This window comes from Sminthopsis crassicaudata, chromosome 1 (assembly GCF_048593235.1).
Source record: "Sminthopsis crassicaudata isolate SCR6 chromosome 1, ASM4859323v1, whole genome shotgun sequence".
Lineage (NCBI taxonomy): Eukaryota > Metazoa > Chordata > Mammalia > Dasyuromorphia > Dasyuridae > Sminthopsis > Sminthopsis crassicaudata.
In genome coordinates, this window is record NC_133617.1 from 397,287,797 (window position 1) to 397,312,073 (window position 24,277).

General features: G+C 46.1%; 3 protein-coding genes across 9 annotated transcripts; 2 read left to right on the top strand and 1 right to left on the bottom strand.

Moving 5' to 3' along the window:
- Positions 1-1,587: 1,587 nt before the first annotated feature.
- On the top strand, positions 1,588-14,801 carry CLDN9 (claudin 9). 6 transcript variants are annotated; one of them, XM_074279906.1, is made up of 7 exons: positions 1,637-1,802; positions 2,606-2,767; positions 6,648-6,727; positions 6,807-7,773; positions 10,888-11,734; positions 13,298-13,738; positions 13,833-14,801. In XM_074279906.1, the coding sequence occupies exon 7, from the start codon at positions 13,864-13,866 to the stop codon at positions 14,515-14,517; it is 654 nt and encodes a 217-aa protein (XP_074136007.1). In that variant the 5' UTR covers positions 1,637-1,802; positions 2,606-2,767; positions 6,648-6,727; positions 6,807-7,773; positions 10,888-11,734; positions 13,298-13,738; positions 13,833-13,863; the 3' UTR covers positions 14,518-14,801. The 6 variants fall into 6 exon arrangements, 4 of the variants coding, with proteins under 4 accessions (XP_074136008.1, XP_074136006.1, XP_074136007.1 ...); XM_074279905.1 differs by having other exon boundaries at positions 1,636-1,802; positions 13,298-14,801; XM_074279907.1 differs by lacking the exon at positions 6,648-6,727 and having other exon boundaries at positions 1,633-1,802; positions 13,298-14,801.
- Positions 14,802-15,860: 1,059 nt separating this feature from the next.
- Positions 15,861-21,746, bottom strand: LOC141549888 (claudin-6-like). 2 transcript variants are annotated; one of them, XM_074279910.1, is made up of 3 exons: positions 21,241-21,746; positions 19,265-19,368; positions 15,861-17,190 (listed from the first exon to the last, which is right to left on the bottom strand). In XM_074279910.1, exon 3 carries the CDS (start codon positions 17,168-17,170, stop codon positions 16,502-16,504), a length of 669 nt encoding a protein of 222 aa, XP_074136011.1. In that variant the 5' UTR covers positions 17,171-17,190; positions 19,265-19,368; positions 21,241-21,746; the 3' UTR covers positions 15,861-16,501. The 2 variants fall into 2 exon arrangements, with proteins under 2 accessions (XP_074136011.1, XP_074136010.1); XM_074279909.1 differs by lacking the exon at positions 19,265-19,368 and having other exon boundaries at positions 21,241-21,698.
- A 24-nt stretch (positions 21,747-21,770) lies between these two features.
- TNFRSF12A (TNF receptor superfamily member 12A) lies at positions 21,771-24,236 on the top strand. Its single transcript, XM_074279913.1, has 5 exons — positions 21,771-21,924; positions 22,717-22,821; positions 23,055-23,189; positions 23,276-23,333; positions 23,673-24,236. The coding sequence occupies exons 1-4, from the start codon at positions 21,807-21,809 to the stop codon at positions 23,329-23,331; spliced, it is 414 nt and encodes a 137-aa protein (XP_074136014.1). The 5' UTR covers positions 21,771-21,806; the 3' UTR covers positions 23,332-23,333; positions 23,673-24,236.
- Positions 24,237-24,277: the final 41 nt, after the last annotated feature.

The following is a 24,277-nucleotide window of genomic DNA, read 5'->3' on the forward strand; positions in this document are numbered from 1 at the left end:
CTCTCTCTCTCTCTGTTTCTGTCTCTCTGTTTCTCTGTCTCTCTCTGTTTCTCTTTGTCTCTCTGTTTCTGTCTGTCTGTCTCTGTCTCTTTCTCTGTTTCTGTCTCTGTCTCTTTCTCTCTCTGTTTCTGTCTCTGTCTCTGTTTCTCTCTGTCTGTCTCTGTCTCTTTCTCTGTTTCTGTCTCTCTCTGTTTCTCTCTCTGTCTCTGTTTCTCTCTCTGTCTTTCTCTCTCTCTGTCTCTGTCTCTCTCTCACATACAAATACATCGTTCCTGTGCATTTAGGTGGCTTCCCACACCCCAACAAAGAGAATTAGCCTCCACATCTTTTGAACCCTTTTTGTGCCCTTGGGGTATACCTCTGGAAATAGCCTTAGGAATCATCTTTACATTTTCATTTTACAGATGAGGAAACAAATTCTGACAGCTTTGGTAGTTTCCCATAGTTACACAGACAGTAAATGGCAGAGGGAGGATTTGGTCTTCTCATTTTTTGGTAACACAATTAGGTGACTTCCTTCAATAACCCTTCCTTGAAACCCCTAATTTGAGTGATCTCTCTTGTTAGATTTCATTGCCCTCAATTAACATCATACTTTCTCATTTCCTAACTATGAGGAACTTGGCCCCACAGTAAGTTTTACCCCCATTATCAGCTGGCAAACTTATTGGGAGTAGGAGGTCACTTTATGTCACTTCAAGCATCTAGCTGGGTGCTGCACCGATGGGGCGCAGAGCATCCAAAGACAAAATGAGAAACGGTCGCCCAGATAGAGCTCGGGGAGCTCACTTTCTTCTGATAAGATACGTTTCCTTCTCTTTAGGACCCAAACTCCTAATTTGTACAATGAAGAGGTTGGGCTAGATAAGCTCCGAGTCTCCCTGTTGTTGTCAGTCCTGTTTGTGACCCCTGTGCACCACCCCAATATTGTCTGCCCGCCTTCTTGGCAAAGACGATGGAATAGTTTGTCCTTTCCTTCTCCACCTCATCTCCCGCATGAAAAACCGACTGCGGTGCCCGGGGTCTCACAGAGAGCGCCTGAGTTTCATCTGGATTCAGGTCAGGAGCAGTGCTCTGTCCCTGAGCCACTAGATAGTTCTAGGAACTCAGGATTGCGCATGATTTCATCTTTATATCCACCCCTTCTTTTCAACGTACAGCAAGACTAGGTCTTGAGTAGAAAGAAGGCCGGCTTTGAATCAGGGGACTTGGATTCAAGACTTGCTTCCCGGGCCACCGCTCAACAAACTGAGACATTTGTAAGATGTTTCCAGTCCGGATGAGAAGTGCGGATGGCCTGGACAAAGGTGGTGCTGGTGCTGTTGTGTGTAGACCAGGTGCTTCCCCCTGTCTTATCGAGTTGTTGGATGGAGGGCAGAGCCCAGCGGTCACACGAAGCAGAACTTAAATGCTGATGCTGCAAGAACAAGAGGAATGCGATGGGCACCTGGGGAGGGAGCCTTTCCCTTAACCTCTGGTCTAAGTATAAGCCCTTTCAAGCTCTAAAACGGATGACTCTATAAATTATTAAGGGGGCGGAGCAAAATGGAAAGTGGGAGGAGCTATATGTACGCCCTACTTTTTACGGACTGCTGCGGTTTAGGCAGGCTTGGGTAGTTGCCATGACTTCGATCGCCTACCCGCGGGCGTCCTTGACAGCCTGTCCGTCATTGGTCCCTGGACACGGGGCTTGGGGAAGTTTGCATTTCGATTGGCTGAAACTCTTGGTGGGGGGAGAGAAGCTGCGGACGAGTGCGCGGCCGGGTGCGAGTGCGCGCGCGCTTGGCCTCCCTAAGCCCCAGGTCTGCGTCCCTCCTCGCCCGGTCTCGGGCACGAAGACCCTGGCGGCGCTGCTCCCCCGCTCCCGCTCCCGTTCCCGCTCCCGCCCCCACCCGCGGCTGTCGCGGCCCCGGCTCTCCCTGCCCCTTCCCGAGCCGCCCCAGCCTCCGCCACTGCCGCTCCCGCACCTGCCGCTGCCGGGCCTACCCCCGGGCTTACCCTCGGGGCCGCCGCCGGCCTCGGCTCTAGCGGAGCGGCCGCTGCTGCCCGAGCTGCCGGTGCGGCCGTCGCCGCTGTCCCCCCGCGGCCCTCCCGGAGCCTACGTGGCGCTGCCTCCGCTCCCCGGCGAGGCGCCCGTGCTCCCCTTGCCTCCGCCGCCCCTTCTATCCGACCTGCCCCGGCTGCCCCGCGGGCCTCTGGCGGCCCCCTCCCACCTGCCGCTGCCTCCGCTGCCCCCGGGTTCCGAGGGTCCCCAGCTGGCGGTGCGCCTCTCCCGGCCGGGCCCCCGGGCCGAGCCCCCCGCGCAGCTGCTGCCCCCGCTGCCCACCCGGCCCACCTTCCTGCGCCTCCTCGCCCCGCCGCCCGCTGCGTGCCCGGCCCTCCCGCGCCTGCCCCAGGAGCCGTTCCCCGTGGTCGCCCACCCCGCGGAACACCGCCCACTGCCCGCCTTCCCCAGCGCCCCCTTCCCGGCCCTTCCGCCGCCTCACTTCTTCCTGAGCCCTCCTGGCTCCTGGACGGAGCGGGTCGCTCTCCAAAAAAACGCCCCCTGAACGCCTGGAGCCCCCGCTCCGGCTGAGTCTCGGGTTCCGTTGGCCTTGTCTTGCAGACACCCTGGACGAGTGGCGCTCACTAGTGGCCCTCAGCTCCCAAAGAGCCGCTCGGTTCTGTGTGGCGAACTGGGGGCTGCTGCTTCGCCGCCGGCCGCGGCCTGTGACCTCTGTGTCTCCCAAAGGGGAGGCCCCCCTGGAGGGGAGAGACACAGCGGCGGGTGAGTGTGCCTTCCGCTCTTCCCTCTCCTCCACGCCTCTTTCAAAGGCTGCTTCTGATGGGAGAAACTGTGGTCTCCGGGGGTTGGAATGGCCTCAGTTGTCAGGGAGTGAGCGGGAGTCCTGGATTCTAATTCTGACTCTCTCTCTCTCACTGCAAGCCCTTACTCTTGTGTGCGCTCTTTTCCCTCCGTAAGTAAAATGAGGAGATTTTAGAGCCTTTCTTGTGTAACATTGGTTTTTCCGAACCTTTTAGTTGATTGGCAAAATATCATATCAAAGGATGCTTGTCTGAGCGTCTGGGAAAGTGGTGAAGGATAATGTTGCTGATTAGCGTCTCCTCCCTTTTGGATAGTGACTGGACTGATGGATAGCGGAAATACTCATTTTCCAGCAAGTTGTTGTTAGTTACAATGTCCATGAGATAGTATATCATGGAATGAAAGTGAATACTTGTACCCTGACAAGACGATTGAAATATCACTATGAAACGAAGGTGCTTCTCCAGATCTGAGGGCCTTCCATCCCTAAATCCATTCTGTGCTGTCCCACATCAGAGTGGAGTAGTAACCCGCAGTTCTGTTCTGTTTAATGTTTTATCGGTGACCCAAAGGCAAGGAGCTTGGGCATTTAACATGTCCCCCAAAATTAAACTCCAAAAACGCCCGAGGTGTTAAACGGATGGGCCAGAACTCATAAAATGGAATTTTAAATCAATGGAAAATGTTATGCTGGGTTCAGAAAGAAATTCAACTAGACCAAAACAGGACGGGAGAGAGGTGGTTAGACAAGTCGTGTGAAAAAGATGTGAGAATTTTAGCAGAGCACAAATTCAGTGTGAATCATCAGTAATTATCAGCCAGAGGAAAAATCATTCAGCTGCATTATAGAATCATGGTATCCAAAAAATGAAATAAGGTCCTGAGATAGAATTAAAACTCAGGTTACTCAAAGGAAGCATTTGTTCTGTAGGACCAGGGTTTAAATCTTTCTAACTCTTTTTTTTTTTTTTTTTTTTTTTTAAAGCTACATGTAGCCTTGAACCAGGGTCTTTACCCTCAACAAGTTTCAGTTTTCTCAGTTGTCCCCATTAGCAAAATACATTGTACCCTTAAACTGCTGTACAATGATGACTTGTTATGGGCTCAATGGTTTCAGCCCTAATTAGCTCAGTGTATCATGTTTAGCTTGGGCTACCACCTTTTAAGAGGAATGGGGACACTAGAGGGTGTCCAGAAGAGGGCATCCAACGTGGTGAGACTCAAAACTGTTCCATATAAGGAATGGTTAAAGAAACAAAATGCCTGCCTTAAAGGCCCTTGTGGTAGGGCTGGTGATTCCTGTTTTCGGAGGGTTTTCTTGTGGAAGAGGAATGGAATTGTTTTGCTTAGTTCCTGAGCATAGAATTTGGGCTGGCCCCCCAGATGCGGATTAGTACCGTCCAAAACTAGAACGGGCATTAAGCGCCTACTTTTTGAAGGGGAGGCTGGATGACCATTCTCAGTGGGTTTCCTAGAGGGTATTTACCTGTCAGGTAAGGGTTTGATTCTGTTAACCCATTATTTATCCAGCCTTTACTATGTACTAGGCTCTGGAAACATAAAGACAAAACAGTCCCTGACATCTAAGGGGAAAGAATAATAGGAAATTAGATAAGAAAGATAAATTGAACCAGGTGATCTCTAGATATAACTTTCAGCTCAAGATTCTTTGATTCTGCATAAAATGCCTGTGAAGGGAGGAGTATAGACTAAAACCTTTTTTTTTTTTTCCCTTAATCTAGCAAGTTGTAAATTCATAGAATAAAAAGATACATACAGATTTTTTTTTTTTTTTTTTTTTTTTTTTGCGGAGGCAATTGGGGTTAAGTGATTTGCCCAGGGTCACACATCTAGAAAGGCTGATTTGAGGCTGGATTTGAATTCAGGTCCTTCAGACTTCAGCTGTGGTGCTCCACTGCTCATCTACCTGACCCAAACATACTGATTTTCAGAAGAGCATCAGAGAAACTATCCTGGTGAATTTGACCTTTGTTTCTGATAAAAACTCTACAGGGAAAAAAACAACTAGTGAATTATTTAGAAAAGCCCAAGTGGATCACAAAGAGCCAACACTACTCAGTAGCATTACTGATCAAAGAATACCTTAGATATAGTTTGTCCAGATTTTATCAAAGTATTTGATAAGAGTGTCTGATACTCTATTCTTTTGGACAAAAAAGGTGAGCTAGACCAGGAGTCTAACTTGTGAACCCTAAAACTCCTAAGAGGGACCTGAACCAGATTAAAATGTATTTGAGAAATGTGTAACTAAAAATATATAATAAAACATAATGTTAATTTGTGTTTTTTTTTTTAAATCAATATTTAGCCCTAGGGATCCATTTCTGTTTAAATTTGACAGCTCAGTTTGGTGCATTCAGAAGTGTTCAAAGACTACACCCAGAGGAGTCAGTTTGCTGGAAGAGTTTTAATGGCAAACATGGCCTTGAAACTGCCTGGCCCTGTGCTGTTGTCTTATTGATAAACATGTTACAGGAATAGATCACATGCTTAACAAATTTGGAGATGAAAAAGTCAACCCAGTCTGAATTTACCAACAAGCAACAAGATTGGCCCAAGTCTATGATAATAAAATTTTAAAAGATCTAGTATTTTTGTTGGATTACTGCCTCTCAAGAAATCAGTATTATTCGTGGAAGAGAAAACAGTGTATTATCTTTAGTTGTATGAAGGGGTGATCGGTCCAGGACGAAGGAGATGCTGGTCCCATTGTGATCCTCTCTGGTCAGACCACCTCTAAGAGAGTGCTGCTTTTTATCTAGAAGATAATCATTGAGGTGAAGGATCATGAATAGCAGTTGAAGGAGCTGACTTGGGGGGATCACAATTACTCTCCTCAAGAAGCTAAAGAGTTTTTCCCTCCCCGACAGCAAGAATGAGACTTTTTTGGCTTGGCCCTAGAAACTTAGAAAGCAGTAGGTATAAGTCATTGGCTTGATTTGAGGGGTGAGTTTCTAGCAAAAGAGTAGAATCTGTGGTCTCCTCTCTCAATACTGTTCTCTTCCCCCAAACTTGCCCCACCCCTATCCCCCAACCGGAAGAGTAGCAGCTAGGTGTGGCAGTGGCTGAACTCTGGAGTTTAGAAAACCTATTTAAATGTGGCCTCAAGACATTTACTTGAGTGTAATCCATTGCAAATCACTAGTCTGATTCTGTCTAGGTTTCCCAATCAGTAAAATGGGGACAATAATAGCACCTCCTTCCCTAGGTTGTGGTGAGAATCAAATGAGATAATATTTGTATTGTAATATGGAAGGTACTTTAAAAACTTTAAAATATTATATAAATGCCAGCTATTATTAGAGATCTTAAAACAAAGATGACTAGTATTTTTGATTTAAGGGATTATTATTAAGATTGGGTTACTCTTAGGCCCCTTCTATCTTTGAAATTCATGATTCTGTGAAAACTAGCCAGAACCTGGGTTTGAGGAATATCTGGATATAGACATTATGGAAGAAAGGAATTATGATTTGAAATCTACATTTTTATCATACTTGTATTTCCATTCATTTTGTTAATCACAATTTTGTTCATTATGAAGTCATGTAATAAATGTCATTGTCACCACATGGAGGCAGACTAGTTAATGGATAAAGCCCATATCTTAGGGCTTTTAGCTTATACTTTGAGGAAGGAGTAGAAAAGCCAATTATTATTTACAAATGACAATTTATTCTCATTAAGATTTTTTTTAGTTTAATAATCTATGTTACAGTATTATTGAAGTTAAATGTTGAATGAAAAAGGCTTAGAAGGCCTAATGACCCCCCCAAAACTGCAGTGTTAAAGAATGCATGATATAGGTTTATATTTACAGGAGCAACATATACAAGATCGGTGATCTTGCCTTTTTGCTGTGTGGCAGATGACTGCTATAGGGACCTAAGATCCCAAAAGGTGAGTCTAGAAGTCTTCTCCTTTTCTCCCTTCCAGTTTCTCTCCAAAGTATTATAAACACATTTTCCTTATTCCTCAGATGAATCCAGACCAAGTGACCGGTCAGGTGTTTGGCCTCTGCAAGAAAAAGGTCCTGCCTCTAGTATGACTGAGCCAGAAGATCTACTGGAAAAAGTTCAAGAATTCCTGGTTTCCAATCCCTAATTGGGGGTGGCAACTGACTTTCTGCCTAGTGGTCCCGAATTATTTGTTCTATTCTGAATACTCCTTCTAAGCAAATGTTCCTCATGACTTCTTTCCCTCAGATTACTGAGCTCAGTGAAGCTTTGTAGTTCATTTCTTGTCTCTATGTGGCATTTAACAGAAATTCCAACAATTGTGAAACCAGCCACATTGTCCCAGGCTTTTGGGACAAGTTTGCATAACACTGAGGGGAGTTTACTAGTTAACTCAGAAGCCAGGTGAAGAGGTGGGACTGGGAAGGGAAAGACTAAGGTCAGAAATCAGATCAACTGAAAACCCTTTAGGAAAAGAAAAGCCTGCTTGTAGGAATCAGCTTACTTATTTTCTGAGGGCCTCTAGGCAAGGAGTGTTGATGACATCATCTGTAAGAAAAAAGGAAAGTATGGGGTCTTCATTAGTAATTCATAAACTTGATAATTAGATTACAGTCCCTGGTAAGCCAAAAATTGATTGAGCTGAAACTGATAATACTGATATCTGGCCTAAGAATCTCAGTATTCCATCCAGGTTTAGAATTAAAGGTTAAACAGTATTAAAAGTCTACAGTATTAAGGTCCCTAGTATTACATAAAAGTTTTATCTGTAAAGAGTTTATAATCAAGACTGCTCAGCAAATGCGTTCCCTTCCTCTGGTCATATCTCTTTCCCTTTCCACCCAGAAATAACCCAAATTATAAAAATTTCTGGTTTTGATGTTGGAAATTTACAAGTGAATAAAGTATTTGTTGTTTTTGTCCTTGGGCAGCCTTTTCTTTAGATTGCTTAGAAGTGAAAATAATACTAAGGACAGACTTGGGAACCAGGTATGTTTGTGCCTGAGGTAAGATCTGAAGTATTATATTGTCCAATCTGAAAATGCACAAAAAAAAGTACTTAATACATGTTTGAATTTTATTTGTTAATACAACTTGGTGAATCGTGAAAGAGACACAGTTCGTGGCAAAAGGGTTCATATGTCATAATGTCTCCCTACCACCTGCAAAGTGAATTACCCCTTAAGTCCAGCTGTGTTTCTTAATCATACCATTGTTTGCTCTAGGCTTAGTAAGTTAAGAGTAACTGGGAGAGCCACTCCAACCGGAGAGGAGGCATTTTGGATTTGGGTGTATGGAATACTCTGAGTCAGAAAAATCACTTGAAGATTTATTGGAAGTACTAAGCTGGGATATTTTGAAGGGCAGTAGGTTTTTGTTGCAGGTGGGAATGTTTCCTTAGAAGATCCCATCCACTCTTGCCTACATGTCTCATCGGAAAGTAATGATTGAGGTTGCGACCCAACAGGTTTCTTTTCTACTTTGGGGCTTGGGAATCTGTTTGGCAACAACTTCCTATGGCTCCCTTTGTTTTCTCCCTTTGCAAAACTCCAAACCCAGCCCCAACCACAGCCCTTATCTTTCCAGTCAGAGTCTGACTTCTAGTAGCACTCCGGAGCCTGGCAGGCCCCCTGGAAAAAATCTATGCTCCCAAATAATATAGATTAGTGTAGGAAATTTGTTACCTGAAGGCAGAGAAAGGCACTTCAATCTCACTAGTGCCTCAGTTTCTTCTCCTAGGAAAATTTACTGAACAAAAGAGTACCCTCCCCCAATTCTTTTTGGTAAGTCAGAGACCGGATAGGGGGTGGGGGGCCTCCACAATCCTTTGCATAAGTGTTAATGAGCCATTGAAATGGTAACTTGTGTGAGGGTGGCTCCCACCCCCACCATATCAATTGCATTCCATCCTCAGGCCTTCTCCTTTGTCTAGGTCCCATTCCTCAGTCCCCAGACTCCCGCTTCTGGATTAACCCTTTCACACCCAGAATCCCTTTGGGTGATTTGCCTTTATAGGAAACCCTGAAATACTTTCCCCAATCAACCCCAAGTTGTATTATTTTCTTTACAACTTTAGTATAAAATCTGGAGGGGAGTAGAAAAGCCCAGACCAGTCTGCCCTGGATTACCTCAGCACCATATCAAACTTTCCCTTTGTACCTACCACTAATTTAGTGCTGTCAATTTGGCCCTCTTTGAGAATGAAAGACAATAACCTACCACTAAATATGTACTACAAATCTTATTTCCCACCCCACCAATACAAATGGTCTAATCTTCAGATTTCCAGCTTCTTAGTTTAGCACCAGCCTTGAGGTTTAGTGAAAAGAGTACTGGGCTTGGGGGTCGGAGTCACAGTGGATATGATCCTAAGTCTGTAGTCAGGGAAGATCAGAATATAAATCCAGCTTTGGACAGTTAAGACTATGAGTTCTGTGACCCTGGCTAAATAATTTCACATGTTTCCCTGTAAAATTGGAACAACAACATCTACCTCCACAGATTGTTGTAAAGATCAAATAAGATGAAACTTTATTTAAAGAGTTTAGTACTGTGCTAGGCACATAATGGGCACTTTACAATACCTTATTCCTTTCCCAATTTAGTTTAGTCACTTCCAGGCTTTAGTTTCTACTTTTTAGTGGAAGGGAAATAATATAGTTCTCAAATCATTGGGTGGTTGTAAGAAAGTGTTGTAGTGAAGTAATGTATTCCAAGTGCCCAGTAACCATAAAATGCATAATAAAGAGCAGCTCTTTTTTTCTCCCCTGGCCACCTCCTTTTTTTTTTTTTTTTTTTTTTTTTTTTTTTTTTTTTTTTTGCTTTGGACTGAAGGAAGGTGGCTGTCTTGCCAAAGGGAAAAGAAAGGAACCTGAACCACAAGTGGAGAGTAACTACTTTCAATGAAAAATCATCTTTGAAGGAAAATAAAGGATCCCTTACCCTCAAAGTGTAGACTACTGATTGTAGTCTACACTTTAATACTATATGAGATAATTTCTTTAGTGTGAACCCTCCTATAAAGCCTTACTACCATGGCTGGCCCAGTCAGAGCTTCTGCTCTGCTGCTATGTTTGATAATAGGACTCTTCAGTGAATAAGCTTTAGTGGAATATCAACATGTTCATCTCTAAACTTTCTTTTGCCCCATTATATTCTTTGATACCAGGGACCATTTCTTAGGATCATTAAATTTGGAGAAGTGAACTATTTTAGGAGTTTAGAGGACCTGGCTTCAGATTTGACTATGCTGTTTGCTGCTTTTATGATCTTGAACAACTCATTTAACTATTAATATCCATACAGATTAGCCCAGGGATAAGAAAGAATCCTATAGGTGCAATGTCAAGGTTATCAGGGGACCATGGGGGAAGTGAAAGAAACAGAAACCAGAAGGCAATTTCATTCCCATCTCAGCTCTTGCTCTCCAGACAGATATCTTTCTTCCCTGAAGGTTAGTTGGCAAAACATTTTGATATTATAGTTGAGCTGGTGGCACAATTTAGGAAAGGAAGGCCATTACCTCAGCCACCATGGTAATTATTTAGCCCAGCAAATACCTAACAGGAGAGACAAACAAGTTGGTTACGTCCAATTGCCTGCATGCAGCTTCCTGGGTAAAGGTTTCAGGACTGGAGCAGAGTGGGGGAAGGGGAGGGGGCTACTTACAAGGGTCACTAGGCTGTCTCCTGGAGTAACCAGGCAATGAAGCTCTTTACCTCGAGTTGTACAAACCAGTAGGACAAGATTCCTGATTCCTCTTGGAGAAAACTAGAAAATTCCATTGCTGGCCTCTCCAAAGGTCATCATCACTATCTGGTCTCCAGGCTCCTCACTCAGCACTGTTGGATGGGGCCCTGTTCTTCCCAGAGTTAATCTCTATCTCAAGAGACATCCCAAAGATTTCACAGCCTTCTCTTATTGCTTCTATTGTCCTGCATCCTACGTCTCAGGAAGTGATGCCTTTGTCTCTGATCCATTGTCATCGGAATTGCACCCACTATCCCTTTGGCTTATCAGTGAAGACCGAGTAATAGATGTGTATCTATAAAGCAGTCTTGGAATGGTATTCTAGGTCACTTATTTTTATCCTATTTCTATCAGGCGTAAAAGAAAGGAATTATGGAGAGGATCTGACATCCTTTGTTCTATGTATATGGCTTCTTCCGGCTCTGACATCTGTGACAGAGGCAATGTGGTATGATAGAGCCCTGAAAACAGGCTCCAGGCAAGTCACTTCATTCCTCTATCTTAGTTTCCTCCTCTAGAAAATTAAGTTTTAAATCCCTCCTGGATTCCCTTCCATTTACAGGGGGTCTATATTTTAAGATTTCTCTGAGCTGTGTATTCTAATCCCTATTTTGTAACGAGAAAATTTAAAAGTAATTTCACAACTTTTCAACCATCCCACAGCTAGTTAATGGTAAAATTGGGATAAGAACCCAGGTTTTCTGACTCTTACAAATGCTTTCTTTGTCAAACAGTCCAGATCCCTGAATCTTCCATCTCTTTTGTCTTCTTCAGCTTCACCATCCCCAGATTATTTTTTTTTCCCCCTACTCCTTTCTTCCAACCCTTTTGTCACTTTTTATCAGAAGGTTCTTTCAGCCAGGTCACAGGTGACTGGCTCTTGGGAGGAGGTAATAGGATATAATAGAGAAGACTGAGGCTTTGAGCCAGAGAACCTGTGTAGAAATTCCATCTCTGCTACTCACTACCTGTGTTATCTTGGGGCAGGTCAATGACCTTTTGGGCCTCCTCAGTATCACAAACTCTCAGAAAAGTCGGGGGCTTCAGGAGCCATCTCAGCCAACTGATAGCAGAATAAAAATCTTTTTTTCTTCCTCTATTAAATAAAGGTCTTCCCTTCCAGTTCCAAATGCTATGAAGGTATGAATTATTCTCCACAGAGGAGTTCTCCAGAAAAGGAAACAAGACCCTGAGTTACCAGGTATCAAGGAGGGATTTGAAAAATGGAATGGTAAGGTGGCACATCAGTGTGTCACCAGAGGAAGAGTGAAGAAGTCATGAATTAGGGCCAAAGAAAAGAGAATTAACTCCTTACATATATAACACTTTAAAGTTTATCTTATCTCTTTTGATGTTCACAAAACTATTATTACAGGTACCATCATCATCATTTTGTAGACAAATTGATTACGGCTCTGAGATTGACTTGTCTGTTTTCATGCAAACAAAGTATTAGAGGCAGGATTTGAACTCAGATCTTGTTGTCTCTCTAAAGATTTGGTTGAGAATGGTATAACAGAGACAAGCAAGCTTTCCCTGGGCCTTTATGGAATGTCCTAGAACTGCCATTGAGTCTCTGAGACATTCCATGGGAGTTGCTACTTTTTACAGCATCCTCCTCACACCTCAGTTTCAGCTTCTTGGACTCCTTTCTCCTGAGCTGACATTTCCGAAGGTTTCTGCAACAAAACAAGTTTACTTGAGGCCACCTGGGGAAAACAGAAGAGGAGGAGGAGGAGTTTACCTCTCTTCGGGGAGCATGACACAGTGCAAGGGCAGAGCTGATTCTGGGGACCCCATGTTGGGTTGGGCCACAGAGATGGGCCCCCATCCTCCCCTACGACATCCCTTTCTCCACTACAGAAGTGCCCCACCCCCTCATGGGCTTCTTCACAGGCCCCTTTGTCCGGGTCCCCTCCTTCCCCTATCTCTACAACAGACTCTTTGTCTCCCTGGGGTGGGAGGGGGTTGGGATCCCAGAGACCCTGAATGAGTAGCTTCCCACAATTCAGTTCCCCAGTTCCAGCTAGAGGAGAGGAGGGGATGGTACACCTGAGCTGCAGGTTGTGGGGGGGGGGCAGGCTTTCTAGGCCATTACCTTGGTAATGCCACCTGAGCCTGGCGCCACACACTTGTTGCCTAGGGAACAGGGCAGGCAGGGCCCCTCCCCTGGGAGATGCAAGAGCCCTTGGGCTGAGACTGAGACAGATCAAATTCCCTAGGTCCTGGGGGTGGAGGGAAACAGAAACTAGGAGGGGGAGGAAAGGGGATGGGGACTGAAGAGAGATACTGGGGACAGGGGAGCTGAGCTTCTGTGAAATGGAGAGACTATTACAGAAGGTAGGATGGGGTCACCAGAGTCAAGAGAGATAAGGAGGGACAAGGCATTGAGGGACTGAAATCTAGATTTGGGATTCAAGCTGTTTGACTTATTGCAAGATATGCCCCCCTTTCTCAAGGGAACCCAAGGTAATAGCACCATGCCTTAATTTTTACTCTTCCATCTTTTTCTCTATAGCTTTGTTATTTGGAGGTTCTCTATTACTTTCCCTTTTCCTTCCTATATAGGCATTGCAAACTCACCATGTAGCGTCCCCCCCTCTACAAGTGGCCCTAGAACCCACATTAGAGTCCTCTGGGCACCCCCCAGCTCCACCCCCCACCTCCTTGTTGCTGTGGTTCCCCCAATCACCAGCTCCTAGACTCCCACTTCACTCCTCCCCTTGCTCCAGTCCTATAACCACTCCTGCCCTTGCCCTTCCAGTTTCAAACACTTATGAAATCCTGGGGAGTAAGTCACCTAGACAAGGAGCATCAGGATTTGGGAGCTGACCCAAAGGAAAAACTATCGGATGTCCAGCCCCACTCCCAGCACACTAGACATCGAATGTAAAAAAGTCTCCCCGACTCATCCAGGGCAGAAACATAGACTAAGCAGGGGAGCATCAGACAGCTTCCTGGAAAGCGAACAGGAACAGAGGCAACTACAAAGACCTTTTTAGGGGAAAATAACCAGAATCCTTCAGGTAGGGGAAAAGGTTATTGATCAGATATAGGGATCAGCAAGCAACTGTGAAGAATCCAGTGCAAATGGAGATGTTTCTTGCACTTTAGAAGAAAAAACAGCAAAGCTGGAGAAGGGATCGGATCAAGATCTGTCATTGAGGAAGGAAGTAGCCCAGTCTCGGACAAGGGGATCATTGATGTAAGTGAGCCCTCTATTCCTTTACCATTAGGTGCTAAAAGAGCCTAGATTGTACTGGAAGCTTTTTGATCCTTTTCTCCCAAATTCTACCAAGGGTCATAAAGATTGAGAAGACCTAAGGGAAGATGGCTTCAGCTGGGCTGGAACTCCTGGGCCTGACTCTAGTGGTGTTGGGCTGGCTGGGAACCCTAGTGTCCTGTGCCCTGCCCCTGTGGAAGGTCACAGCCTTCATTGGCAACAGCATCGTGGTAGCCCAGGTGGTGTGGGAAGGTCTGTGGATGTCCTGTGTGGTCCAGAGCACCGGCCAGATGCAGTGCAAGGTGTATGACTCCCTGCTGGCTCTGCCCCAGGACCTACAGGCAGCTCGGGCCCTCTCTGTCATTGCTCTGATGCTTGCTTTGCTGGGTCTGCTGGTGGCTATCACTGGAGCCCAGTGTACCACATGTGTGGAAGACGAGACAGCCAAAGCAAGGATTGTTCTCACCTCAGGGATCATCTTCCTCATCTCTGGGATCTTGGTACTGATCCCTGTGTGCTGGACAGCCCATGCCATCATCCAGGACTTCTATAATCCCCTGGTGGCTGAAGCTCTGAAGCGGGAGTTGGGGGCTTCGCTTTACCTGGGCTGGGCAGCTGCTGCCCTGCTGATGCTAGGGGGAGGACTGTTGTGCTGCACTTGTCCCCCACCTCAGCCTGACCGGCCTAGGGGACCCCAGCTGGGATATTCTGCTGCTTCCCGATCAGGGGCTTCTGGTCTGGATAAACGGGATTATGTGTGAGAGACTGAAGAATCGGCATTCCGACTTCCACCCGAACAAGAACTCTTGAAAGTTATTTAAGGACATCTTTCTGAATTCATTGGCCAGAAGTGACCCTGGCTCCAGTGTTGGACTTGGTTTACTCTACTATTAGCATAAAATCTTAAGTCAATGGACCATTTCAATCTTAAGAACTCCCTATATGTATCATTAACCCTGAAGGAAATCTTATGTCTTTTATATATATAAAAAACCCTATTTGTAACTACATCCTAAACTGGAATAGAAACGCCTGTTTCATTGTATCATCATTGTCTTTCTTCCAATATTGGTTTCTCACCTACATAACAAGACCAACCTTATCTCAAAAAGTTTAAGTTGAGATCTAACTAGAAATGCACCCTAACAAGAATCCCTTTGTTCTGCCACTCCATTAAGATTAGATCTACCCTTCACCTCCCTCCCAGAATCCAAAAGGGAATTAAATCTCAGCCATCAAAATGGCTAACCCTAACCCTCCCCCCAATTCTAATATCCCAAACCCACTCACTGGGCTTAGTCCTACTTGGTTTCAATTACCCGTCCCAATCTTCCTTTTCTGATCCTTTAGACCTTTACAAAGCTTTAATTTTCAGAGAAAAATTGTGCTTCTCTTACAAGATCTCATATACCTCATGCATTAGGGCAAGTATTATTTTCTATTTTATAGAGAAAACAAATCCAGAGGTAAGTGGACTTACCTGATACTCCTTGGGCCCTGGGGAAGAGCTGGGTTTTGCAAGTTTCTGCTTTCTCTAGGTCAATACTCTTAACTCCACTCTTCTTTATCAGGTTCTAACAATGGAACCTCTCTTTTAGCCACAGTCCCCATGAAGGGTACCTACCCTTTCCTTAGAACAAAACATTGGATCCCTCAAGGAATAGTTCTCGCTCGTTGAACTCCCAGGTCCACCACCAGCATTTAGGTGAAGTCCTTGCCCAAATACTTTTTCCTCCTTTGTGGCTAAGAGCCCAGCTATCCAGTCACCCAGTTACTTGGACCTAGCAGCATCAGCTTGCAACTCTACCTATAAACAGGAATAAAGGAAGTGTTTTGTAATTGGCCTCCATCTGATTTATATGTGGGGTTTTGATGGGAGGGTATGGGACATAACATACTATTGCACAGGTGGCCTTGACATTCTAGTCCCAGAATATTACCCAAGGGTAATCTCTGCTTCATTCCTAATGCCAGGACACTGCCCTATGGACCTGCATGCCTTGGGAATGCTCTTCAGTCCTCTCCTCCCACTATCTCAGGCCTCCATGCCCCCTCTTTAGCCACCCCAAAGTCAAGCAGTCTCCCACAAATAGAGACCATCATCTTTCAAGCAAGACAAATTTTATTCTAAAAAAAATCTCCAATCATGGAAACTACAAAAAAAAAAAAAGAGGGAGGGGAGGGGTTTGCAGGAAGAGTATGTTAAAAGCAGGATACAAGAGCTGGTGGGGAGATCACATCCTGCCTTTTGGGAGTCCAAGGGGATCATAGTAGCTACCATAGTTCCCACAGAAGACCAAAAATGGCAAATAGAATCTCGATGGCCCCGTTTTCCTGGAAGCTGGGGATAGTAAGATCAGAACACATTGAAGAACTTTGTTCTTGACAAGATTTGAATTCAGTCCCACAATCAAAGATGATTCTATCCATTTTCAGAGAAATAGCGTAGATCTTTGTGGTGCCATTATCCAGGAAAATATGCTGGAGCTCTTGGACAGAATTTCTGTAGCTCCTTACTCAAAGATGTCTGGAAGACTTTAGTATCAGTAGCAGCAGTAAAAACCAGGAAGGGATGTGGAATCATCCTTTGGCTCAGTCATCCAAGGGGTTTTAGTAGAAAGAAAAAAAAAAAAGCCAAAAATCTCCAAGACTGACAGGGGTCATCTTGGAAGGGAAGCAGTGGAAGGAGATCTCCCTTCTGTGAGGGAGTCATTTGTTTTCCTCCCTGCCCCCTTTCTTCCAGATTCACACATAATTCTTGGTTGGGTATTCTGAAGGGCCTCGGGAGCCCCCTGGGGGAGGAGCAGAAGCAGAGTATCGGGCCACATAATGGTTTGTGCTCCTTGAGCTGCCAGAGGGGCAAGTGCAGCACAATAGCCCCCCACCTAGTAGAAAAAAGCCTGCAGCTGCCCAGCCCACGTAGAGGCTGTGTCCCAACTCCCGTTTCTGAGCGTCAGCCACCAGAGGGTTGTAGAAATCCCTGATAACCACGTGGGCAGTCCAGCACAGAGGGATCAGGACCAGGATTGCTGAGATGAGGAAAATGATCCCTGAAGCCAGAACTAGTCGAGCCTTGGGTTCCTCGTCTTCTATGCACGTGGTGCACTTGGCCCCAGCAAGGTAGATGAGCAGGCCCACCAAGGCCAGAAGCAGAGCCACAACAGTGAGGGCCCGAGCTGCTTGCAGTTCCCGAGGCAGGGCCAGCAGGGAGTCATACACCTTGCACTGCATCTGGCCGGTACTCTGGACCACACAATTCATCCAGAGGCCTTCCCACGTCACCTGGGACACCACGATGTTATTACCAATGAAGGCTGTGACTTTCCACATGGGCATGGCACAGGACACTATCATTGATATCCAGCCCAGTAATGAAAGGACTATGCCCAGGATCTGGAGGCCAGCAGAAGCCATGGATGAATTTAAGAGAAGACCTGCAAGGGTGAAGAGGGAAACAGTGAAGAGGGAAATTCTGGACTAGAAGCCTAATTCAGAACCAGTCCTAAATAGATCATTTAGGTTAACCCACTTCATTTATTCAGTGGCTTCAAACTCTTTCATTAAATGGAGCCTTTATTAAGTAATCCCATCGATTGGATAAAGCCTCCTACTATTATACAGTACAATAGCAGAAAACTTTTACTTTTAAGATTATAGTGGGAAGGGCCAGCTAGATGGTTAAGTGGATAGAACTCCAGCCCTGAAGTCAGGATGACTGGAATTCAAATCTGGTGGCAGACACTTAACACTTCCTAGCAGTGTGACAAAGGGCAAGTCACTTAACCCCAGCCTCAGGGAAAAAAATGTAGTGGGAAGAGTACAGAATTGGATGTTGTTAGAATTACTTGAATTTTAGTCCTCCATCTTCTATGACCTTAAGCAAACGACCTCTTTGATTCTTAAATTTCCCTTAGATGGGTTGTAAGATCTCTAAGGTGTGCCTCTACTAGATATCTGAAAGCTGGGAAATCCATATACTGGAAACTCAGTAAAAGGGATAGCAGAAAACTAGTTAAGTTAAATTAGTGAAATTAAATAGGGCTTAGAACCCTGAAAGTTCAGCATAAAGATCTCAGGATAATCAAGGCAGGTTCATGCCTTAATTTCTGACAAATTAGCCTCAACCATGTCAATGAATTCCTCTTTCAAAAACTCATTTCATCTTCTAGCCTCTTACTTTCTATAATCCTCTTTCCCACTGCAGAGTCCTAAGACTTTGCTCATCAAATTAACTAGCTATTTCCCTAGTATCCATTGTGGAAAGAGACAGTGAAATCTGGGTTCTGATTCCAATTTTATTCTTGGACTAGTCACTTTTCTCTGGCTTCAGTTTCCTCCTCTGAGGAAGAAGGGGGTGAAATCCTTAAGATTTCTTAATGTGAAGCAATATGCTCAAATTTTACTTTAGTTGTGTATCTCTCTCATTCTCAGATTTGCTCACTATGATTACTTTTCCTTTCCAAGAGATTCAATTTGCTTGCATATCCATCAACCAAGTGTTGTACTAAGATTTTTTTGTTCCTAAATAGATCTAGGATAGGGATGGCCAGTGGAGAAGAAAAAAAAAAAATCAAATTCCACCTATTGTCCTCTATATCCTTTCCCAAAATAGATTCTCACAGTTGGAAAGGACCTCAGAGGTCATCTTGTTCAACCTCCCACCCCATGCTGGAATCTCTTCCACAATTGTCCTGACAGTCAGCCAGCTTCTTTGTATCTCCAATATTGCTAAATCACAAGGCTGCTTAGTTCACTCTGCTTGCCACTGCTCCCCAGACTCTTTCTCATTCTAAGTGTTTTTGAGATTTATTTGCCTCATTGTCATTTCTATTTACCTAGGAAGCCAGATTATGATGCATACTGAGCTTGGAGTCCCCAGGCTCAGGTAACTTCCCACATTAACCACTGTCCAGTCCAATATCCTCCATATTGTATAGGTGTATGTGTGCTTTAAATATGGGATGTAGCAGTTATCCTTATAAATATGAATCATTTTAGTTTTGGATCTTGGCTATAGGTGATATTTCCCCTTCCATCCCAGCTGGGCTCACTGATCCTTGGCATTTTCAGTTCCACTTTCACCCAAAGAACACCTTTTAATTTGAACTAGATTTAGAAACAGGTACCAAAACATTCTTAAGAATCTCTCACTGCACTCACCCCAGGGCAGGCCTTGGACACTCCCAGGTCGGCAGCTTAATGGACTTTATCTACTAAGAAAGACCTCCCTCAAAGTCCCCCTCCCCCTTCAAGTTTCTCCTTTCACACACAAGTGCCTCCTCCCCCACCCCAATCCTAAAGAAGTTTCGGATCAAATCACTTCTCTACTCAATAACTTCAAAGGCTCCCCACAGCCTCCAGGATAAAGCTCAAATGCCTTAGTCTTAGATTCCCATACCCAAGGGCCACCACCTCGGCCCCAGCCCCTCCCTTCCAGCCCAATTCCTTCATCCATTTACTAAGTTCCTACTATGTGCCAAAATCCCCAGTGCTAGGCAGAGTACTTACAAGATTAAATACTTGGTTTCAGCCCTCCAGGGAATTCTAAATCTGCTCAACCCCCACGAGGTTCCAAGAGCCAGGAATGTGTCATTCCCCTCCCCCAATTCTACCTGCAGAGGCACACATAAGGTAGTAGGAAAATAGATGAATTTGGAGACAATGGTCTCAACAAGCTCCTTAGACATTTTCTCTCTCTGATCCCCTCAGTTTCTTGGACCTCCAAGATCCCCTCCAAGTTGAAATCTCAGCATATTCTATGAAGTCCCTTTCAGGCAGCTTCAGGTGCAATTCTCCGGCCATGAAGCCATCCTTGATACCTGAAATCTAGCCTTCCCATTTCTCCAGAAACTTTATTCCCAGCCATGTCTTTTTATATAGTCTCTTCCTTCTCCAACCATTCTTGTCAAACTAATGTCCTCAAAAATCTTCAATGGCACCCCACAGCTCCTAGCACTGCCACATAATGTCTGGCATTAAAAGTCTATTTCCTCATTAAGTACTTTCACACTATCTGACAAGTTCCCAAGTCTGGGGATGCACTTTTTTCTCCAACTCTCAATCTTTCAGTTTCTTTCAAAGGGAGAATCCCTTTTTTCTAATCCTTAATTATTAGTGCTCCTTCTTAAATTATCTAGGCTTAACTTATGTACCAGTTGAATTCCCTCTAAGCACAAAGACTCAAATTAAGAGAAAGGAACAAAAACATGGAAGATTGAAATTACAGATTCTCCCAATTTTCAAGAATGCCCGGACCCTAAAGTGGCCCTTACACGTGGTACAGATTTTTACACTTGTTGAATACTGTGGAATTGAAACTCAGATCGCCCTTCCCTTATTTCCCTCCAACTCCCCCAGAGTTAATAGCTCTTTGCATATAATTCACATTTATATATTGATTTAGTTGATCCTAAGGGGAGTAGCACAAATCTTCCCGATTTTATAAAGAGGTAACCCCTAGACCCAGAATTTGAACCCAGATCCTCTTGATGCCAGGATCGGGGCTTTTCCCACTATACACTGATAGCTCTCTAATGGAAAATGCACAATTTCAGCCTCACACAACCAGGAGCTTCTAGGTTGTTTCCAAGCTCAACTCAAATATTAACTCTAAAGGTATTTTTGGTGATTCTCAGCTACCAGTGCCTGTACAATCTCTGAGAGAAATAAAAAGTTCCCATAGAGCAGTAACTTATTTTTGTCGTTGCGCCAGCAATATCAGATACACCGCTAATCCAATCGCTAAAGTCCAGTTTTTCGTTTATTCTAAATACACCCAAGCTGAGTCCTAGTCTAGAGATGGCCCCCGGAGACCTAAATCTCACATCCAGGAAATTTCTTCTCTCTCCCCTCCCTTCCCAACCCCCAGAAGTCGTCAGGTGGTTTTACTAGGTCAGGTGTGGGAAGGGGGTCCAGGTAGGAGCAAGGGGAGCTCGTGGACCCTCCCACTCTACAGGGGTCGGAAGGGGCGGACACCAGACCCGAGCACAAGGATCTTCTTCAGCGGGAAGAGTGGCCCAGTCCGAAGGGTAGAGGGTGTTTGTATTGGGGGGTGGAGATGGGTTCGGGCCTTTTGTTCCGAGAGGGGGAGGGGAAAGTTGGTTTTTCTGGAAATTTGGAGCAAAGATTAATACCTCCACTCCCTTGTAATTGTAGGAACTACGAGGAACCCGGGAAGATTGGTTTTACTTCAGTTCCTTCGGAACCTGGGAATTCGAATCGTATAGTTCTACTTCATTGGATGGGGGGGGGGGCTTCCGTCCTGCCCTAAAGACCCATTGGCTCCACTAGGACCCATGCTCCAAACCCAAACATCTGACACTTCTAACCTAGGACCAAATCTCGGACTCTAAACCCGGGGGCTCCTCCACCGGACCCAACTACAGTGGTTGCTCCCGTACTGGACCCTTAGCGTCCAGCTGCTAGCCTTGCTGATGGGGGGGGGCAGCTCCCAATCGGTGGAAGGGCCAGAGTGCCAGACTCACCTGCCTAGAAGAGAAACGAGTACAGCCAGAGATCAGGATAGAGTATGGGGAAAGGGGGCGGAGGCGGGGGTCTTAAAGGCCGCGAATGCCCCCGTGACGTCACTGGCGACCCCGCCTTCCCCAGGGAGGGGCAGAGACCCCAGCCCCGAAGTCAGGCATCTGGGCTTCCTGAGAGAACCTGGGGATGAAAAAGCAGATCTCCGCGTTTCTCTGAATGAGAAATCGCTTAACACAGGGTATGAATTGGGGACTGGAAAAAGATGCAACGGGCATTTGGCCGGACCAGGATGCCTGAGTTCTGGAAGGCCCGAGGGATTTGGCAGGGGAGTCAGAGCTTGGGGGGAAGAAGCACCAAGCACCAAGAAAGGCTGAGCTGCAGGGATGAGTCTCAGGAGGAGATACTCCGGAAAGGGCATTGAAAGCCGAGACACTTGAATTCTTTTCGGGGATCGGGAGTTGGAGCACGGTGGACAGGCAACTGGTTGGGGGACTGGCCGCTACCCCTGGAGGCGGGGTCCGGACTGGGACCGCCCCGGATAGGGTGGGCGGCGGGCGTGCCTCCCTGAATGCGCGTCCCGGCTCAGAACGGGACCGGCCTCGGGAGGTACACCATGGCTCTGGGACCGCTAGTAGTGATCCTGGCGCTGATGGTGCTGAGATTGACTTGGGGAGAGCCAGCCTCAGGTAATGGGGTTGCCAGGCTAGGGGACACTGACACCTGTCTGGGAAGTGCCGGGGTGGAAGAGTTCCCGGGAAGTCTGCTGTGGGTGAAATGGGATAGTCAGGGTGGAAGAGGATGACTTTAGGGCACGCCTCCCCCAGAGCAGTTCTGAAATTAGGGTGCTGGAGACGAAGGAGACCCCTAGACTCTACCCTACTTGGCTGAGCGTGGGATGGAGGGGGGCACTCCACGTGGGCATCTCCGACCCGGACCGGTGAACACCCCGCCTCACAATGACTTCACGCCCCAGTAATGTGAGGAGGAGGGGTGAAAGCGGGGGGGATTGTCGGCCCAGCTCCCGGGACTGAGTCACAGACTGCTAGAAGGAGGGGGGGAGAGAAGAGTTGGATATCTCTTTTAACTACGCGGTGCCTCCCCCGCCTCCCTCCCCATCTCCTTCTCTGTCCGGTGTCCTCCACCTCTCCCCAAACTATGGTGTCTCTGCAGAAGCCGCTCCACTGAGCTCTAAAGACCCAGGCATCCTGCCTTCTCAGCCCTTCCAAATCTAGTTCTTTCAGAACCCGAGAGTCCTGCCCCTAGGCCTGCGGTCACCTGTCTGGAATGTCGGGGGGGGGGTGCTTGGGGGCTCTGATGTCTGGCTGGTCTGACTCACCAGAAACTAGAGCTCTAGCCCTGACCTCAACCCCCGGAATAGCCCTGACCTCTCTCTCCTCTTACCACCTCCCCCCAGCCCATCCTGGGGAAGAAAGTGTAGAAGGCTCCTTCCCTCAACTTTCTCCCCTTTTTCTCCCCAGCACCCTCCCCCTGTCCCCAGGGCAGTTCTTGGAGCCCAGATTTGGACAAGTGCATGGATTGTTCCTCCTGTCCAGCTCGACCCTACAGTGACTTTTGCCCTGGCTGTGAGTGAAAAAGAGCTGGAGGGAGACCAAGGGCATTTTTTTTGGGGGGGGGGGAGTGAGGAAGAACAGGGTAAGGTTTGAGAGAAAGATAACATTTAGGATGTGTAGATTAGATTTTTGGAGGGTGTAGACTGGATAGCTAGGGCAGTTTAGAGGGGAGGGGAAGGGTTTGAAAACTAGTAGTAGAGGTTTGTATTTGGAACCTTCAGTGACATCCTTTTTCTTTTCCCCAGGCACCACAGCACCTCCACCCCCTTTTCCTCTGCTGTGGCCAGTCTTGGGAGGTACACTAGGATTGATACTCATTTTAGGGCTCCTTTCTGGCCTTCTGGTCTGGAGACAATGTCGACAGAAAGAGAAGTTCACTAGTAAGTATACAACCTCCCTTGTCTCCTTCAGCTTCATATGTTGTTACCTGGTAGGATCCTAATGTTCCCATATACTTGGCTTATAGCTCCCATTGAAGAGACGGGAGGAGAAGGATGTCCAGGCACAGCTTTGATCCAGTGACGGTGAGCTTTTTCATTTCTACCAGCCTTGGCAATGACCCAAAGTCCAGCACATTTACCCTATTCTAGACTACACTAACAGTGCCACACAAAACCCAATTCCTTTCATGGGTCTTGGGGGGGGGGCGGTTTAGGAGGGAAATGGGAGGACTATATACTGATTTGTGCCTTTTTTTTTTAAACCTCTCATTCATTCACTCACAGAGCTAAAACTCACTTGATACAGATGATGCATTTACTAATTCACTTGAGCACTTGGGGGCTGGAGGGGAAGGATTAGTATGTTTGCACAGGAACATCCCTGCCCACAAAGAATTTACAATTTCATTCTCTTTCTGACAGATTTGGCCTGTTTCCAACTTTATCTAGTTATTGAGTGGATCTCTCCACCTTGGCGTTATGTTCTTGGATGAGTTATCCCTCCTCACACATTCTTCTTTTACTCTACAATTCTCTTCCTATACCCAGAAGAGAAGTAGGGACTCAAACCTGGGGTCTTATCCTGGGACTGCTCACTGGCTGAAGAATGCAACATTTGCACAGTTGGAGGGGTTGGGGGGTGCTTCCCCTCCCCAACAATCACACTGCCACCTCCCTCCCCTGGCAGCACTAGGGGCTCTGAGCCAAGAAAATACCCCTTAAAAATAGGAGGCCAGATAGAACACTCAGGACCTTGATTTCCAGTCCCCTTACAAGTGCTGGGACAAGGCAGCTTTATCTTGTTGGAGGGACAGGGTACAGTACTCTATCCTCCTATAGTAGGGGCTGGTCCTCTAGGGAAGCTGGTCCTAGGGTCTTCCTCCTTTGGCCAGCCCACAAGGGGAGATATTTATTTGGGGGAGCAAATGGGGAAGGAGGGAGGGAGGGAATAGAATATGTATAAATAAAAGTTATTTTGATTTCAAATTTGATTTTTTTTTTTTTTTTATTTTATTTGAGTGGAGAGG

Excerpts from the sequence above, each read along its gene's own strand:
- LOC141549888 (XM_074279910.1), bottom strand. The coding sequence starts at position 17,170 with ATGGCTTCTGCTGGCCTCCAGATCCTGGGCATAGTCCTTTCATTACTG.
- TNFRSF12A (XM_074279913.1), top strand. The coding sequence starts at position 21,807 with ATGCGCGTCCCGGCTCAGAACGGGACCGGCCTCGGGAGGTACACCATG. Across the intron at positions 22,822-23,054 it reads CAGTGACTTTTGCCCTGGCT|GCACCACAGCACCTCCACCC; the intron begins GTGAGTGAAAAA and ends TCTTTTCCCCAG. Across the intron at positions 23,190-23,275 it reads ACAGAAAGAGAAGTTCACTA|CTCCCATTGAAGAGACGGGA; the intron begins GTAAGTATACAA and ends CTTGGCTTATAG.
- CLDN9 (XM_074279907.1), top strand. The coding sequence starts at position 13,864 with ATGGCTTCAGCTGGGCTGGAACTCCTGGGCCTGACTCTAGTGGTGTTG.